General features: G+C 38.7%; 1 protein-coding gene across 2 annotated transcripts in view; it reads right to left on the reverse strand.

Annotated features, from left to right (window-relative positions):
• The window catches only part of LOC124146876 (CD151 antigen-like), a 37,547-nt gene that overhangs the window by 19,016 nt on the left and 570 nt on the right, over positions 1 to 17,961 (reverse strand). For both annotated transcript variants that reach the window (XR_007218719.1, XM_048385817.1), the window contains exon 2: positions 11,320 to 12,050. Coding sequence is in view for 1 of the 2 variants with exons in the window: in XM_048385817.1 (XP_048241774.1) it covers positions 11,320 to 11,409 (90 nt within the window). In the remaining variant the exon portion in view is untranslated. The remainder of the gene's footprint in view (positions 1 to 11,319; positions 12,051 to 17,961) is intronic.

Raw genomic sequence — 17,961 nt, forward strand, 5'->3', positions numbered from 1 at the left:
TGAGAAGTAGGAAGCGTTGTCAAGCTTTCAATCTATCAAAAATAAAGTTTGAAAGACAAATTGTCAAGTGTTGCCCGGCCCCTTTGAGGCCTGTTGTTGTTGTTGCAATGTTTTCTAGTAAATGTTTTTGTGTTACAGAGTAAAGTAAAGCAGGGCTCAATTTAAGAAACTTGATTTTACTTGCACCAGGTGCATGTTGACATGAAAACCCAGTTGCACCAGACACAACTAGGTTGCACCAGACAAAACTAGGTTCCACCAGACACAACTAGGTTGCACCAGACAAAACTAGGTTGCACCAGACACAACTAGGTTCCACCAGACAAAACTAGGTTGCACCAGACAAAACTAGGTTGCACCAGACACAACTAGGTCGCACCAGACAAAACTAGGTTGCACCAGACACAACTAGGTTACACCAAGGTCCTACAAACTGATTAAAGGTGAACATAGGTCAGTCTGCTGCCTAATGATGTATTGCTGTAAAACGTAATAGGAACGTGCACATAATCTTGAAGTACCCCAGTTTGATGATGTCAAGCCCTGACAAACTACACATAATGCAGAGATGAGGTAGGGTTAAATGGGATTTAACGTCGCGTCCAAGATTATTGCATGTGTGTGTGTGTGTGTGTGTGTGTGTGTGTGTGTGTGTGTGTGCTGATGCTGATTTATAGTCCTAGCCCACTGAGATACCAAGCCACAGTTTAATAACATGAATACCCCACTCAGACACAGTATACTGACTCCGAGCCAACCAGTCCTTGTTTTAGCCCCTTAATGCCGAGCACCAGGCAGGTTAAAACAAGTACCATCTTTCAACGTCTTTTGGTATGATGCGGCCGGAGATTGAACCCTGGACATTCTGCTCTGTGGGTGGACACTCTACCACTAGACCACGGAAGCGGTCTAATACAGAGATGAGTGATGTGCTATGGTACATTTTTATGTGGACAAAAAGGGTTAGGCAGACACAAATTTGAAATTTTCTACTTGCACAAATATTAGGGTGCATTTTTCAATAACAGGTTACATTGGTGCATGTTTTATATAGAGAAAATGAGCCCTATTAAAGTGTTGTGATATATTAAGGAAGGATACAGAGAAAGAATACTCCAGATACATGATGACTAGGTACGTCCTGGACACTAGGTACAACCTGTGAAAGTATGCAACACACTGGGTCATGCTAGGTCACGCTGGGTCACGCTGGGTCACACTGGTGAGGTGAGGTGAAATTGGGTTTAACGTCGCGTCCAAGATTATTGCACTTATATAGCGACGTGCATGCACGTGTATGTGTGTGTGTGGCTGCTTGTACTAGTCCGGACTGATGCCGATTTATAGTGCTGGCTCACTGAGATACCATGCCGCAGTTTAACATGAATACCCCACTCAGACACAGTATACTGACTCCGAGCCGACCAGTCCTTGTTTTAGCCCCTTAATGCCGAGCGCCAGACAGGGTAACAACAAGTACAATCTTTTAACGTCTTTTTGTATGACGCGGCCCGGGATCGAACCCTGGACCTTCCGCTCTCCGGGCGGACGCTCTACCACAAGACCACGGAGGCGGTTCATGGGTCACACTGGGTCACACTAAGTGTACATTGGTACATTTGCCAGGAGCTAGTCATACAGCATTAGAAGGCTTTGTATGTAATGCATGTGAGTCATGGCAATTTAGATTCGCTTGTTTATCACATTGACTGATAAAATGGTCGGGACACAGGAATAAGGCCAACAAAACCAATAAGTGGTTACTTTCAAGTTGAAACACACAGTCATGTTTCATACAACACACATCAAACAGATTGTCTCACTAATGTTCTAAACCGTGGGACTTCCGGGTAAGTGAGTGAGTGAGTGAGTTGGGTTTAACGCTGCTTTTAACAGTATTCCAGTTATATCATGGCGTGTCAGCTTGATGTGGGAGGAAAGCCCGAAGTGATGCAGGTCGCAGACATTTACCACTTCGGTGAAACCAACGAGCACGGGTATGGTACTGACAAACCTAGAAACATAATCGGGGCGAACCGGGATTCGAACCCACAATCATAGGTTTCTGGCGTGCCCAAGGGACGCAACTCTGCACAGCGAATCGCCGCGCCTTAGACGACTGTGCCACCCGTGTCCCCAACTTCCGGGTAAGAATATAGGTACTTAGACTAACTCCTAGTCTCTCAAATGAACATATTTTACAGAAAAAACCAGTTGTTGAATAACAGTTATAAAACATAATAGAAAGGAGCCCAGAGACTTTCTTCATTTTCAGATACGGCAGTAATCTAGACTTGCCAAACATTATAGACTCGCATGGACTGTATTGGATATATTTGTTTCAGGGTTGGCATGACAGACGAATAGATCCCTAGCAACCAGCTGGTCGTAAGAGGCGACTAAATGGTCAGGCTTGCTGACTTAGTTGATCACTGTATGCCATTCGATGCTCATGATGACAATCACTTGTCTGGACCAGACTTGGTTATTTACAGACCTCCATCACAAAGCTGGAATATTGTTGAGTGTGTTGTTGAACAATAAACAATAAACAAACAAATGTTCAAATGTTTTCGTTTACATTCTACTGTTTGCTATGGCCCCTAAACTATATTTCTGCACTAATGCTTCCTAAGTTTAACACTACATGTTTGAGTAACTGCAAGGTGTAAAATCAGTACTGGACACAAATTGGCACTTGACCAACCATGCGAACAGTGTCAGTCACGTGACTCCCCCACTCAAACTGATCGTCAACTCACAAGGCCAGCTTGAAACTTAAACGGTTTCATCTGTCACTGTCCTTCTATTCATGGTTTAATACTGCTGAACGACACTGATCACGACAGGGTATTTATCATGTTTACTGCATATTTTACAGGCCTAATAATACCTTGTGTACCGTATCTTGGATCACATTGTTATTAACACATTCATCCAGCCATGCATCACTGCTGAGCCCGTCTACCTGTGTGTGTAAGTCGTCTATAAAGAGACTGCCTTACCTGCATTAACCGTGAACCAGATACCACCGATGTATCCAATCCATGTAGTTTTCTGATAAGATCATATTACACGAGTGTCTTAAATTCTAACGCTAGACTTTAGCATGTGTGTTGTATTGAAGAGGGAAGATGTCAGTGTTGATCGAAAAGGTATTAAGGTACATTTGACACACCTTATATTGTGAAGGACATTAATGATACACATTGATACACCTTGATTATATTGTGAAACACATTGATCATATTGATACACATAGATACACATTGATTATAGTGACACACCTGGATCATATTGATATACATTGACACACCTTGATTGTATTGTGAAACACATTGATCATATTGATACACATAGATACACACTGATTATAGTGACACACCTGGATCATATTGATATACATTGACACACCTTGATTGTATTGTGAAACACATTGATCATATTGATACACATAGATACACATTGATTATAGCGACACACCTGGATCATATTGATATACATTGACACACCTTGATTGTATTGTGAAACACCTTGATCATATTGATACACATAGATACACACTGATTATAGTGACACACCTGGATCATATTTGGAAACACATTGATCACATTGATATACATTGACACACCTTGATTGTATTGTGAAACACCTTGATCACCTTGACACACCTTGATTGTATTGTGAAACACCTTGATCACCTTGACACACCTTGATTGTATTGTGAAACACCTTGATTATATTGACACACCTTGATTATATTGAAACACCTTGATTATATTGACACACCTTGATCGTATTGTGAAACACCTTGATCACCTTGACACACCTTGATTGTATTGTGAAACACCTTGATTATATTGACACACCTTGATTGTATTGTGAAATACCTTGATTATATTGACACACCTTGATTGTATTGTGAAACACATTGATTATATTGACACACCTTGATTGTATTGTGAAACACATTGATAATGTTTGTTTGTTGTTTAATGCCACACTAAGCAATATTCCAGCTATATGACGGCGGTCTGTAAATAATCAAGTCTGGACCAGACAATCCAGTGACTGATATCATGTGCATCGATCCACACAATTGGGATCGATGACATGCTTCAACCAAGTCAGCGAGCCTGTCCACCCGATCCCGTTAGTCGCCTCTTACGACAAGCATAGTCGCCTTTTACGGCAAGCATGGGTTGCTGAAGACCTATCCTACCCCGGATATTCCTTTATTGTTCTGAAACATTTCTTATATCATGTATATTGATGTTACCTAGACTGTATCATGCAACATCTGATCTGTATTACATTTGCAAGACACCTGCATTTTATTGTGCGACACATGAATACCTACTGGAAACACAACTGAAAATGTGTCCTGATAGGACTGACTGCCACACCCCATGCACCCCACCCCCTGGCTCCCTGTACACTACCAGCCCTAGGGGAGGGTCCACCCTGGGGTTTGTAAACACAAAGCTGGCAACCACCTGCTGTTGGACTTCTACACAGGTGGACAGTCTCTTGCCCCAGGGCGATAACCAACTGCCCCATCCCTCTTGCTGATACAACTGGAGAAGTGCTACACCAGTCTTTGTTAACAACTATAGCCTCAGGGCCATGTACAAAATCTACAGGGCCGTGAATTCAGGATGCATACATGTAGAGTTCAACAACAAACAAAACATTTCATTATCCAGCTAGAAATCCTAGATTTCAAAATCACTGGCCCAGGTGTATATTTACTAGCATAGGTCTAGCAGGCCAGTGTATTTGTTGAACATTACAGCAAAATATAATTCCCTCCTATCAATCAATACATCAACTACTAGCATGACTAGCATATAACAGATAAAGAAACAGAAACAAATAACTTTGCTTAGGGCTGATAATAGATTATAGATTGATAATCGGTCTAATCGGTTAATAGGTCTTCCCATTGACGATAATTCTGATTATCGATCTTTTTAGCCAGCCCTAATGTTACTGCGACCTTAGCTTATACCAGTAAAAGTTCTGACACGTCACAACACATGCACACAGCATGCACAGAACATAACTTGACTGTACATTTATCTAACTGCATAATGTAGAACTCATGTCATTGGTCGGGTGAGGTCCGTTGGATAAATGTCACGCCAAACCACTGACAGAGTTAATAGTATCTAAACATAGCTTGTTGTGTTTTCCCATCCCAGTGTGCTGGATAATGGATATAAACGCTTGTATCAACCAGTGTTTCCAGGCAAGCTGGTTAGCTAATCAACTAATGGAGCACAAAAGATCTGTCAGAAATCAAAATAATTTGGTAAGCAATCATAGTAATGGAGTACTGTAGACTGGTCTTGATTAATACAGTTAACTAGGGGTGTGCAATATGACTGGTATACTGGTATATTGCAATACGGCCAGTAGCAACTAACACTTTTAGTGCTCTAGTCTAGGGCTGGGACGGGTAACTCGGGTACTGGGGTCGGGTGGGTACTGAGTAGGACCCAGGTACCCACAGGACTACCCGGACCCGTGGGTAGTCGCCTGATTGTATTGTTTAATGGCAAAAATTATCTAGAACTCTATGGTTACACTATAAGTGACAAATGTTCACATTTCTTTCCGACTATGCACATATTCCTTCTGACTTTATATGTTTGCATATAGATAAAACTTCAGCCAACTTCAGTGTATGCAAGACCAGATCATTTTATACATGTATCTAAATACATTTTGACAGGAGTCAAACATTTCCCAATCGGACATTTTGTACCTATCTCTTGAGACCTACAGTGAGTACCCAGGTAGGGTCGGGTAATAGGGGGTGGATACCCGGGAAGTAAATTTGGACTCGTCCCAGCCCTACTCTAGACCTCATAATGCTAACATATAACAAAGCCCTTCAAAATGGCCAATTTCTACTTGTCCTTATATTACCTTCATAAACTATCGGGCAGTTTGGCAAGGACTACAGGACTAGTGCCAATTTCTAATGCTCAGCAATACATGTATCGCAATACAATGCTTGCATATTGATATTTTTTGATAGTCACAAAACAATTATATCAAATTATATAAATTATATCTACTATCTTGAGGCATTTGGATGGACTGGGTTCCTATCTAAACCATGTAAACAGCACACGCTTCAACCTGTTTACATTAACAATATGTACTGCAATACGTATCGGAATACAATTGTAATACAATTGTGATTTAATGCAATATGATTTATGTGCCAGAACGCCTACACTACAATTCATGACATTCAGTGAGTACCAGAATAAACTAGTGTAAACTAGTGTAATGTTATAAGTTCTGGCCAACAGTCCTGAGAGGTCATGACTAAAACACAGTCAGTGAGCACACACCGTATCCAGAATAAATTAGTGTTACTGTTACACGGACACTAGTTTTCTGGTCTAAACAAGAGTGATAATCTGGTCATGATTCAAAAGGTTCATGACACGAATCCATTGACTACACACACTAACATAGCCAGAACAATTCAGTGTCATCGATACAGACGGCATCTTGTCTTCTAAAACATCCCAATGTGACGATCAACTGACAATCTGGTCATGATTAAAAGCTTTGATATCAATACATATTTCAAAATGGACAATTCATATTTTATTTTTGTCAATGTTTAACTGAAAAAATTAAATACACATCTAAAGAATCAAATACAGTACACTTTCAAAGTCACAGAACAAGTTTAATGTCTTCTCAAACACATTCTTGGTGAATCATCCCTTAACCAATTTATTCATTAATTTATTTATTCATTTCCACACACTAACTCAGTACTTTTTAACACCTTTTAACATGATTAAGTCTCCATCACACTCCATCAGTTTTATCTCAAGGATTTACATTCGGTCCCTGAAATGAAAACATTTTAAGACATATTTTGGGGGAACAAAATGTCTTTTAATAAATAATAGAGCGGAGCCAAGACAATCCCTTCATTTTCCTAAAAATTACGAAACCTTATTGAAAACTTGCTCAAGTATGTAAACTTGCCTAATATATGTAAACTTGCCCAAATATGTAAACTTGCCCACAGTATTGCAAACTTGCCCAAGTATTGTAAACTTGCCCAAGTATTGAAAACTTGCCAAAGTATTGAAAACTTGCCAAAGTATGTAAACTTGCCCAAGAATTGAACACTTGCCCAAGTGTTGTAAACTTGTCCAAGTATTGAAAACTTGCCCATGAATTGAAAACTTGTTCATGTATTGAAAACTTGCTCAAGTATGTAAACTTGCCCAAATATGTAAACTTGCCCAAAGTATTGACAACTTGCCCAAGTATTGAAAACTTGCCCAAGTATTGAAAACTTGCCCAAGTATTATAAACTTTCCCAAGTATTGTAAACATGCCCAAGTATTGAAAACTTGCCCAAATATGTAAACTTGTCCAAGTATGTAAACTTGCCCAAGTATTGAAAACTTGCCCAAGTATTGAAAACTTGCCCAAATATGTAAACTTGCCCAAGCATTGAAAACTTGCCCAAGTTTGTAAACTTGCTTGGGAGATTTAGATAAATTGTGTTGGGTATCAGAGGCAAGGATTTATGCTACATGAATTTGCTGCTGGTTGAAAGGGAAGTGAAACAAACAGTGAGCCAAATTATGCCTCACAGACAAATCATCTATAATTACTGATTACAAATTGTAACACACCAGGCACTTCACGGACACCCAGTCTCTTGTTCCCCTGAGTCTCAGGGCACTCCCTGCTGACTGTCTCCTCCCCTGGGGGCACCTGTCCTTACAGCATCAGGTACTTAACCTACCCACCAGATGGCAGGATAGAGGAAGTCTGTCCTTCCATTTCATTAGCATGTAATATATATTTCCTTTAGGAGGAAATTCATTAACCAGGAATTCACGGTCTGGATTTACAATATTTGAGCATGGAACTTTTATCACTGTTATTAGAGAAGAGTTTTGTTGCTCTTGAATAATTTTAAATATGGTGAGCAAAAAACAGAATGCTGAACAAACAAAAACATATTTTCTTAATTTCTATGTCAAAAAGGAAACAATTTATATATTTTACCCTTTGTTTATATATGATTTATGCTGACATGTTTATGTCAATAAATTAAATTTGATTATATATATAAAACTGTTTTTGCATCAATCATGTTTCTTCAATATGTGGGAAACTATTTAATCAATGTAATCAGTCAGGGTGGTGTCTTGAAAACGTGGATTTTTAATTCCAACAATAAACCCGGTTTTTCACATACTTGATCATTGAAGTACAAATTAAATGACTTTGTTTTGTTTTTTCATTGAATTAAATACAATAACCATGAATATACATAATTCTCAGGTCTCAAAATGCTCTAATTGAATTACAACACAGAGTAATGAAAAATCATCTCTCAGAAATCAACATGAACAGAAGGTTCCTAGACTAACGCTTAGTCTCTGAAAATATATATATTTGATAGAAACAGACAACACCATTTCAATTGAAAAGGAGCCCATGTCAGATGACTTCAGGACAGGAGAAATCTAGACTTGCTTCATTTAGAGCTACATCATAAGGGCTGGGTGGGAGGGACAATATTGAACGGACAATAACATGGTTTAGGGACTGAAAAACAGACCAGAGGTCACCCTGACAATTAAGGCAGTGGTTACATGAGAAATGTGTTCCCACCAATAGTGGAGTACTTCCAGTAAGATCTGCATCCAAGGTATGAATCTGTGACAGTATTCTCCAGCCATGTGTTTTTGAGTGAGTGAGTGAGTGAGTGAGTGAGTGAGTGAGTGAGTGAGTGAGTGAGTGAGTGAGTGAGTGAGTGAGTGAGTGAGTGAGTGAGTGAGGTTTTAGGCTGCTTTTAGCAATATTCCAGCAATATCACTGCAGGAGACACCAGAAATGGACTTCACACATTGTACCCATGTGAGGAATCGAACCAGGGTCTTTGGCGTGACAAGCAAACGCTTTAACCACTAGGCTACCCCACCGCCATCATGTGTCTTTGGTCTCTTCAAACATTTTGCCGACGGTCCAGGGCTTTACCTGGATCTTTCTATTCAAGTCCTGGGGTCTCTCAGTAATACATTTGGGGGTCCAAGACATGAACCTGGGGGTCCCAGGCCGGACAGATGTTGGCACACTTCCAACAATTCTACAGATGTCATATCGTTGGCTAATGCTAAGGTTAGTCAGAAGTCGGAAGCCTATTGTACAAAGGGATTATTCAGTGTTGGATTGAAACGAAGAAAATCAATCACTGACACACTGAACTTTGAGGGTATTTTTTACCAGAATAGCAGTATATGTAAGAAGTAACAGGCAATCTACAATTTTTACAATTCAAATGTCCGTAATTTTATGTACCCTACAGGAATCAGAATGTAAATTATTTGCATCCATTCTCAATTTGGATGCGTGTAGGATGCAATATTCTGTGCGCAGTAAAACCCAGGGGATTATCAAGTTTCCTTACCATGCTTACTGTGCATTGTGTTTACCCATTAAGCATGGAAATACAGCATCAATAATTATGATAATCATGATAATGATAAGTTTTTTATTTATGTTTTATAATCATGTGTTAATCATGTGTTTAATATTTTATTAAAACTTCTTGCAGTAGGAGAACAGCGCAATGATCTAAAAAAATCATCTAAACCCTTACCAGCATAATCTAATTTGTATTGCATTATTCATTGTCAATGGTGTGAACTTGAAATGAACCCCTTGCTGTGATAACATCTTGCTTACCAAGCTTCAAATATGTCAAACACAGTACCATATTTGACATATTTAGAACAGCGGGCATATAAAATATTTAGGTTGCTTATTAAACATGTATAAAATATTATACTTCAATTTCAATGCTTATGGGGGCGGTCGGGTAGCCTAGTGGTTAAAGCGTTCGCTCGTCACGCCAAAGACCCAGGTTCTATTCCCAACATGGGTACAATGTGTGAAGCCAACTTCTGGTGTCCCCCGCCGTGATATTGCTGGGATATTGCTAAAAGCGATGTAAAACCATATTCACTCACTCACTCAAGGCTTGTGTGAGTGAATGCTGTGATCAAGCCAGGAAAACCAGTTGATAGAGCGAGCAATGGCCGACGCCATGAGGGCTCAATGTCACAAAAACAGATAGGCCAAACATCTGGATCAATGGATCCTCAGTCATGGGTTTTTACATCAATAATTGGGTAACTCCATTTCGGAAACCCCATAGTGTTCAATGAACTGGGTGGTTAATACATCGAATATCGTAAGCTATGGAGTTTGATGATACAGTTTGGAGTACTGAATTTAATACTACATTCTTACACAATGTACAGCCTAAACAAACAGTTTCGTGATGTTTATAGACACATATTTACTGATCGTGATGATAGTATCTGATAATGGGAATGTTACACCATGTAATATAACACTGAGTACATTGTCTATATACACAGTTGCCCCTTACACTATCAATTTTTTTAATAAAAAACTTGGTCAATGAAAACTTTGAGCAAGATACTTTGGTCAAAGTTGGGCTGTTTACACTCATCAAAGTTTTGGCGGGAATTATCTCACCAAGATGGATGCTGCTGAGGAAGAATGTTTGTTTTTATGTGTATTTTGTGAATTGTCATGTTACGAAGGCAGTGGCAAAGGAGTATATGGGCTGCAGAGGAGGGACCAGCTTAGTGCCTACACTACTCTCCTCCAAGAGTTGGATAGAGAAGATTCCACGCCTATGTCAGCTGTCTAAGAATTAACAAGGAAACGTTCAGGATTCTTTTTTGAAAATGTGAAGGCTTACATTCAAAGGCAGGACACAAGACTGACAGATTGCCGTAAAAGGCGACTTTGCTATGTCATCGATCCCAAATGCGTGGATCGATGTTCATGATATTAATCACTGGATTGTCTGGTCCAGACTTGATTATTTACAGACCGCCGTCATATAGCTGGAATATTGCTGAGTGCGGCGTAAAACAAAAAACAAACCAAACCAAACCAAGATTGACGGTTTCAACTACTAGATGTTTCTTGCATTCTGATTGGTTAAATTACATCAAGGTCCATCAAAGTTCGATGAGAAATAGGATCGGTTTCTATTCCATCAAAGCCAATGAAAAACTTTGACAAAGTTTTTGACGGCATGTAACACTATCAAAAACCTGGTCAAAATATCAAAGTTTTTGATAGTGTAGTGGGGGCTTTAGTCTTGATATATACATAGTTGACAAAAGTCCTATTAGACAAGATACCTCATGACATGTCACATCATATAATAGTATTCACATACAAGAACTGATTAACATTATAGAGAGCACTTACCCAGAAAAGGACGTTGAAGACAAACAAGACATATCGTAGAAACAGCAGACTGCAACAACCGTTGTCCGCTCGTCTGTTTCGAGGTGCCATCTTGTCAGCTTAAAACTTGCTGTGAAATTGAATCCAGGAGATTTAAGTTCCAAGTCAAACAGACATTGACAGAAATTCCTTAGAATAACCCAGAGGAGATCTTTCCTGCTTTCAAAAACGCGGAAAAACTTCCAAATTTCACAAACACACTTAACTTCACAGAGAAGATGCTGACAACTGCTACTTTTTATCCAAGGTTTTCTTCCGTTGACACAGAATCACTGCAAGAACCCAGACAGCTGGTCTGTAGCAAAAACCAGCCTAGGATGGTCCCACAGGAAGTTTGCTGATTTAAGACGTGTTATTTTTCCTGGTATCAGGGAATTTTGGTCGGTTCCTGCTAATACATATACTCCTAGATCAGGTGCACCCTCTCCAGCAGCCAGCACACACTAAGCAATGAGTCCACACTATCAAGCTCTGCCCAGCGAGCTGTGAGGCCAATCTGATTATTTTGTGTGGGAAGTTTTCAATCTCTTGTTTTTGTTTGGGTCAGTGGCTGTGGGCTGTGGGCTTGATTGAAGTGCTGGTCCTACTTTGCTGTTGGTTGGCTGTTGATGGGATGGGCGGACACAGCTGGTGTTGAGGTCAGGGGACTCAAACACATCCTATGTACACTAAGTCATGGGGGTCGTGCTGGACTGGAAAAATAAGCGTGGATGTCAGGACAAATATGTTGTTTATTACCTTAATACTTTTTCAGCATTATGACACAACAATTAAATGTTTTATCTATTTCACAAACATGATTACACATCTGAAAAAAAATATTTGTTTGTTTAATGTCTCAATTCTGCAGCTATGACAGCAGCCTGCAAATAAACCGGACCAGAAAATCCAGTGACTATTAATCCGAACAATGACCCACGCAGCCTGCATTACGGGCATATGTAAAACAAGGACTGGTCTGCTCGGAGTCACTATAATGTGTCGGGAGTCGGTATCCTTGATAAACTGCAGCAGGGTATCTCAAAGGGATATCACTATAAAACCAGCAATAACACATGTCCGTGTTTCATCCTCTCAATGCCAGGTGCCAGGCAGGAAAACAAAAAGTAACCTTTTAACCTTTTTTTGGTAAGACACAACTGGGAATTGAACCATCTGCCTTCTGCTCTCCAGGCAGACACTCTAACCACTATCTCCCAGATCCTAGAGAAAAAATTACCAAAGGAGTCTAACTCAAATCTAGAGTGATTGGCAAGTCTAGATTGCCTCAGTTCCTGAAATTAAGGATTGTTCTAGACTCCATTTGGATTTTATTTTATATTTTGTAGATATATATGTTTAGATGAGATAACTTTATTTCTGGGACTAGATGTCAGTCCATAACTACTGTTTCAGGAAATATAAATGTTGGTCAGTTGAGGAATTCTTTAAGTCATCCTTTCTAACTAAACTGAAAGAAGTTAATGACAACGTTATAAACTATTTGAGCAAACTGAAGCATATGATGAGGCAGATGTGCTGTGAGACTTATCGGGTCGTCGTTAGGGCAGGAAGTAATTTCACACTGCTCTGGATCTCATCAAATGTAGTAGATTAGATACAACTGACTTTACAGTTCTCCTGCTCAGCCCCAGCAGACAGTGTCTGTCAGTAAGTACTCAATTACACTTCCACACCGTTTCCAGCAAGATTAATGTCACGTCTATATTAAGTAATATATTATGTATGTATTGAAAACAGATACAGACACAGACACAGAGACACATGGAGACACAGTGAGAAAGAGACACACAGAGAGACAGACACACATAGACAGGCACAGACACACACAGTCACACACACACAGACGCACGCACACAGACACACTCACACATACATACACACACATCTCACAGACAACACACAGACACAGACAAACACACATATAACACACATACACAGAGACAAACACACACACACACACACACTCACTCACACATACACACACACACATCTCACAGACACAACACACAGACACAGACAAACACACATATAACACACATACACAGAGACAAACACACACACACACACACACACACACACACAGCCTCACTTACTGATTCCCCTGTGTGCCATGCTTGTAGCAAAACAACACTCACTACCCCACTTCAGGGAAGATGTATCTGTCCAGTATTTGATAAACATGTCAGTTATGGGATTAGGGCCTGTAACACTATATTAGGCATTTATCCAGGAGTCTAAACTAAGTGCCCTTGGAAGGCAAATTGGAATTTTATTTGTTTTCTTTCAAAAGTATTTTTACAATGTGCTTTCATATTCCATTCAATGCAATGATGTTTGTTTGTTGTTTAGCGCCTCACTCAGCAATATTCCAGCCATATGACAGCAGTCTGTAAATAATCGAGTCTGGACCAGACAATCCAGTGATTGACATCATGAGCATCGATCAACTCAAATGGGATATGATGACATGCATCAACCCAGTCAGCAAGCCTGACCACCCAATCCCGTTAGTTGCCTCTTATGACAAGCAAAGTGACCTTTTATAGCAATCATGGGTTGTTGAAGACCTATTCTAACCCGGATCTTCACGGGTCAATGCAATGATGTAATTCCAAGCATTAAAGCCTCTTCATTGGTTCTGTTATCAGTGACATACAATCAATTCTATAAAACAACAACATCAGTCAAACTGTATTAGCACCAACAAATGATTAATTCCAATTTGGGAATTTTAACTAATATTTGCTGCAGACTTGTTGCCGAATATCGGCCTCTGATCCTGTCTAGACAATCCCTGTGTACCCATTACCCTAGCCTTACTCCAAGGCTGTACTGAATGATAAGTCCATGGGTGTATAGAAATTTATCCTTAAATAGGCAAGTCTAGATAAGCAGACCTTATAAGGACTCCAGTCTCTTATACAGACAACTTATTCTTATTATTTATATAATCTGCAAAATTATGATTTAAACTAATATTTTTTGCCTCAGAGACTTTTGCAAGTCTACCATTACCCAGACAATTAGACAATAGGGCAACTCTTCTGATCCGGTAACTATACACTGTTACGGAAATTACACAGCGTTCATTCATCAGCCACATGAGAACTGGTAAGTAAAATTACACCAGTAAATTCACTGTATCCATTTGAAATACACACATCACTCGCCTCGATCCTTTTGTCTTCCTTGAATATGCTACCACACCATGTTCACAAAAGTGATGAATATTCGTTGCCTGAATTTGACCTTTCGTTTACTTTGGTCACATATAGGAAAAGAATCCACTCACGTTTTGTTGTGCTGTCTGTTTTGTTGTGATTAGAAAAGGAGCAAAAAGACTGTACCGCCATGGCCGATTTATTATTGTGTGTGGCAATTTGCATACAAAGACTGGCATACTGGAAAGGTTAATGCTAGCGGTGAGGGGACATTTGGTTAAACGTTGCGTTCAAGATTACTGCACTTATATAGTGACTGGGTCACGCGCTAGCTCACTGCAGTTAGCATGGATACCCCACTCAGGCTCCATGCCAACTAGTCCTTGTTTTATCCCTTTGATTTTGAAGCTGAGCGCCAGGCAGGGTAACAACTAGTATCATCTTTCAATGTCTTTTGGTATGACATGGCCGAGGATCGAACCACCAACCTTCCGTCCTCTAAGTTGTTTTTTTTAGGGAGCCAATTTAGGTTGCCAGCCATAGGTTCAAGTCGTATTTGGCCACCATAATGATCGCTACTTAGAGGGCTGCCCTCTGGGCAGATGCTCTCTTGGAGGGGGTCATGAATGCTAGAAAACAGTCTTGACTCTGTGGGATATATTTCCAGGCCCTGATGTCACCCTGGGGTGGACAAGCAGTGGTCGACAGTGCGAGCACCAACTACTGACCATACTAGTGTCGGCTCACACTTTAATCCCAGGCTGTGCAATGAACATGTCAGTCCAGAGCTCCAGATAAGCTTTTGGTGTTGTGGGTATTTTATCCATGCATTTTAAAATCATTGGGTATCAGTAATTCTATCTGCGTATTCAAATGTCTGTTACCCACTAGTTTTTACACATGTGGGTATTTAAGTTTAATATTTAAAAACACTATTCATCTAGTCCCTGCAAACTGGTGTCGTGTGGGTTCGAGAGCTTTATAGGACTCAAAAATACCACGATACTTCCACAAGAAAGTGTGATGGCAAATGATCATGATGTAACTGTCATCGTGGAGTTGCTGATTTGCTAATCGAATACGCAGAGTTACTTCACAATATTTTGATGATACGCACAAGTTTTATTTTTGTAGCGTATCTGTAATGTTCGTTGCGTATTTGATACGCTTGGATTATATTTTACTGTGTATTTCTGCATTTCTGATGCGTATTTTACGCAGATACGCAGCTTATCTGGAGCTCTGTCAGTCATTTAACTCAAAATTGGCATCATTTTCAAACTAATACATAAATTTGGTTAAGTGTTGACAGATATTACAGATTTTTTAATGAGAAAACAAACGTTTTCACCAAGTAAGAAAAATAATACTTTGTAGACAATGATTAATTTTTGTCTAACTTACAAGGGGTATTCAGTAAATAAATAATTTGTTTCATGAAAATAATGTCTGTTTGTTTGTTGTTTAATGTTACTCAGCAATATGCCTGCTGTATGATGATGGTAGGCAAATATTCAAGTCCGGACTAGACAATCCAGTGATTCACATTATGAGCATAAATCTACGCTATTGGGATTCAATGACAGGGATCGACCAAGTCAGTGATTCTGACCACTTGATTCTGTACTTCCCTCTAAGTACAAGCATGGGATGCTAAAGACTGATCCTGATCTTCACGGGATTGATGAAAGTACTGGTAATAGTAATGACATACATGTACTTGACTTATTCAGAGTTAAAGATTGCTTAATACTTCAAGTATATAAATATTCTTTAAAAAACACTGAAAAACATTTATTTTCACAAAAATATCCTGCTTATTAAATTTTGAACTGAAAATCGTGGCATGCAGTATTTCATAGGTTGAGCTTCAGAATTTGGAAAAATCTATAAATGAATTTGAACTCTGCAGAATCCTTTATAGGCTTTGTAATAAGCAACAATGTCACACACAATAAAGCGTTACATTTGGCAGGCAAAGCGTTGAATAACTGCTATTATCATACAGTCTTTTATCTTCAATTAGATATTCACAGCATAAATCAATATGTTCAATGTGCTGAAAATATGGATTGTACATTTATGTTGAGTTGAAAGCAAAATTATCAATGCTTTCAACAAAAACATCAATAATTTGAACATGTGGCATTTGATAGCAACACTTGGGTCGCTATGAGGTCTATAATCAGGTGCAACGGTAAACAAAATGAAAGTAAGTTGTGAAGAAAAAAAACAAACCAAATGGTACTATACTTTTCAGCTATGAAAGTTTGATTTCTTCCTAAGATTTATGACTTAAGTCATTCATTATTTTAACTATTACACACTTGCATACATATAATTTTACTTATTAACAAATATAATGGAAATAAAATCATAAAAGAAAAGAGAACACTAGATAAGCCTTTGGTAATTTGGGTATTTTACCCAGGGGTTTTATTTTGATTGGGTATCCACAATTTTTCGGGAGTAGTCAATTTTTTTTACCTACCCAGCTGTTTCTTGACATTTGGGTATTTTAACTCGAAAACCTGATTCATAACTATCACTGTAAATCATTTAAAACTAAATGAGTAATAGTCTGCATCTGCTTGCGGCTCCCTCTCCGAGAAGCCATTTTTGTTTGCAAAACCTCACAAACCTGTTACATAACTATCACTGTAAATCATTTAAAACTAAATGAGTAGTAGTATACTCGTCTGCATCTGCTTGCGGCTCCCTCTCAGAGAAGCCATTTTTGTTTGCAAAACCTAGCATTGTAAGAAAGGCGCTATTTTTTTATCACCAATCAGCAACTGTTTAAGATACATTGACTAGACATGATGTGCTTTCAATTTGAATCTCGTTATTTGAGTTTGTCATACAAAAGTTTCCGAATGGAACTGTCATTTTGTGAATTTTGCATTTGGTTTATGCAGTTATTTTATCTATTTATGCAATCTTTTTATCTTATAGTTGTAAATAAGCATACATTTTATTTCAATAGCATATTTATTTTTGTTGTTGCGTATTTGACAAGCTAGGATTTGATTTGTCTGCGTATTTCAGTATATTTAAAGCATATTTTGCATGTTGTTTTCTAATTCTTTATTAGCCAGATCGCTTTATTTTTTAGTCTTACAAAATGACTTAAACTTTATAATTCTTAAGCACAAAAAGGAATAATTAAAATACTGTGCTGGATTGAAAATGTACTTGTTTTACTTACTACTTTCTTAAATAGTACAAGTTTATTAAAGCATTAATAACAGTAGTACTTTCACTTGCTCAAACATGATATAGACATATAGGTGTGTTACTCATAAACGATTTATAATCATATTAACAAATACTTATCAGTTGTCTACAAATTCAGAATTTATATAGGCCTTCTCTTGTCCAGGAGCATCAATTTATGATTTTAATTAGTTATAACTCATAAAGAGACTAAATCGTGATT

The sequence above is a fragment of the Haliotis rufescens genome, unplaced genomic scaffold, assembly GCF_023055435.1.
Source record: "Haliotis rufescens isolate VD_foot unplaced genomic scaffold, xgHalRufe1.0.p SCAF_6, whole genome shotgun sequence".
In the NCBI taxonomy this organism is placed as follows: Eukaryota; Metazoa; Mollusca; class Gastropoda; order Lepetellida; family Haliotidae; genus Haliotis; species Haliotis rufescens.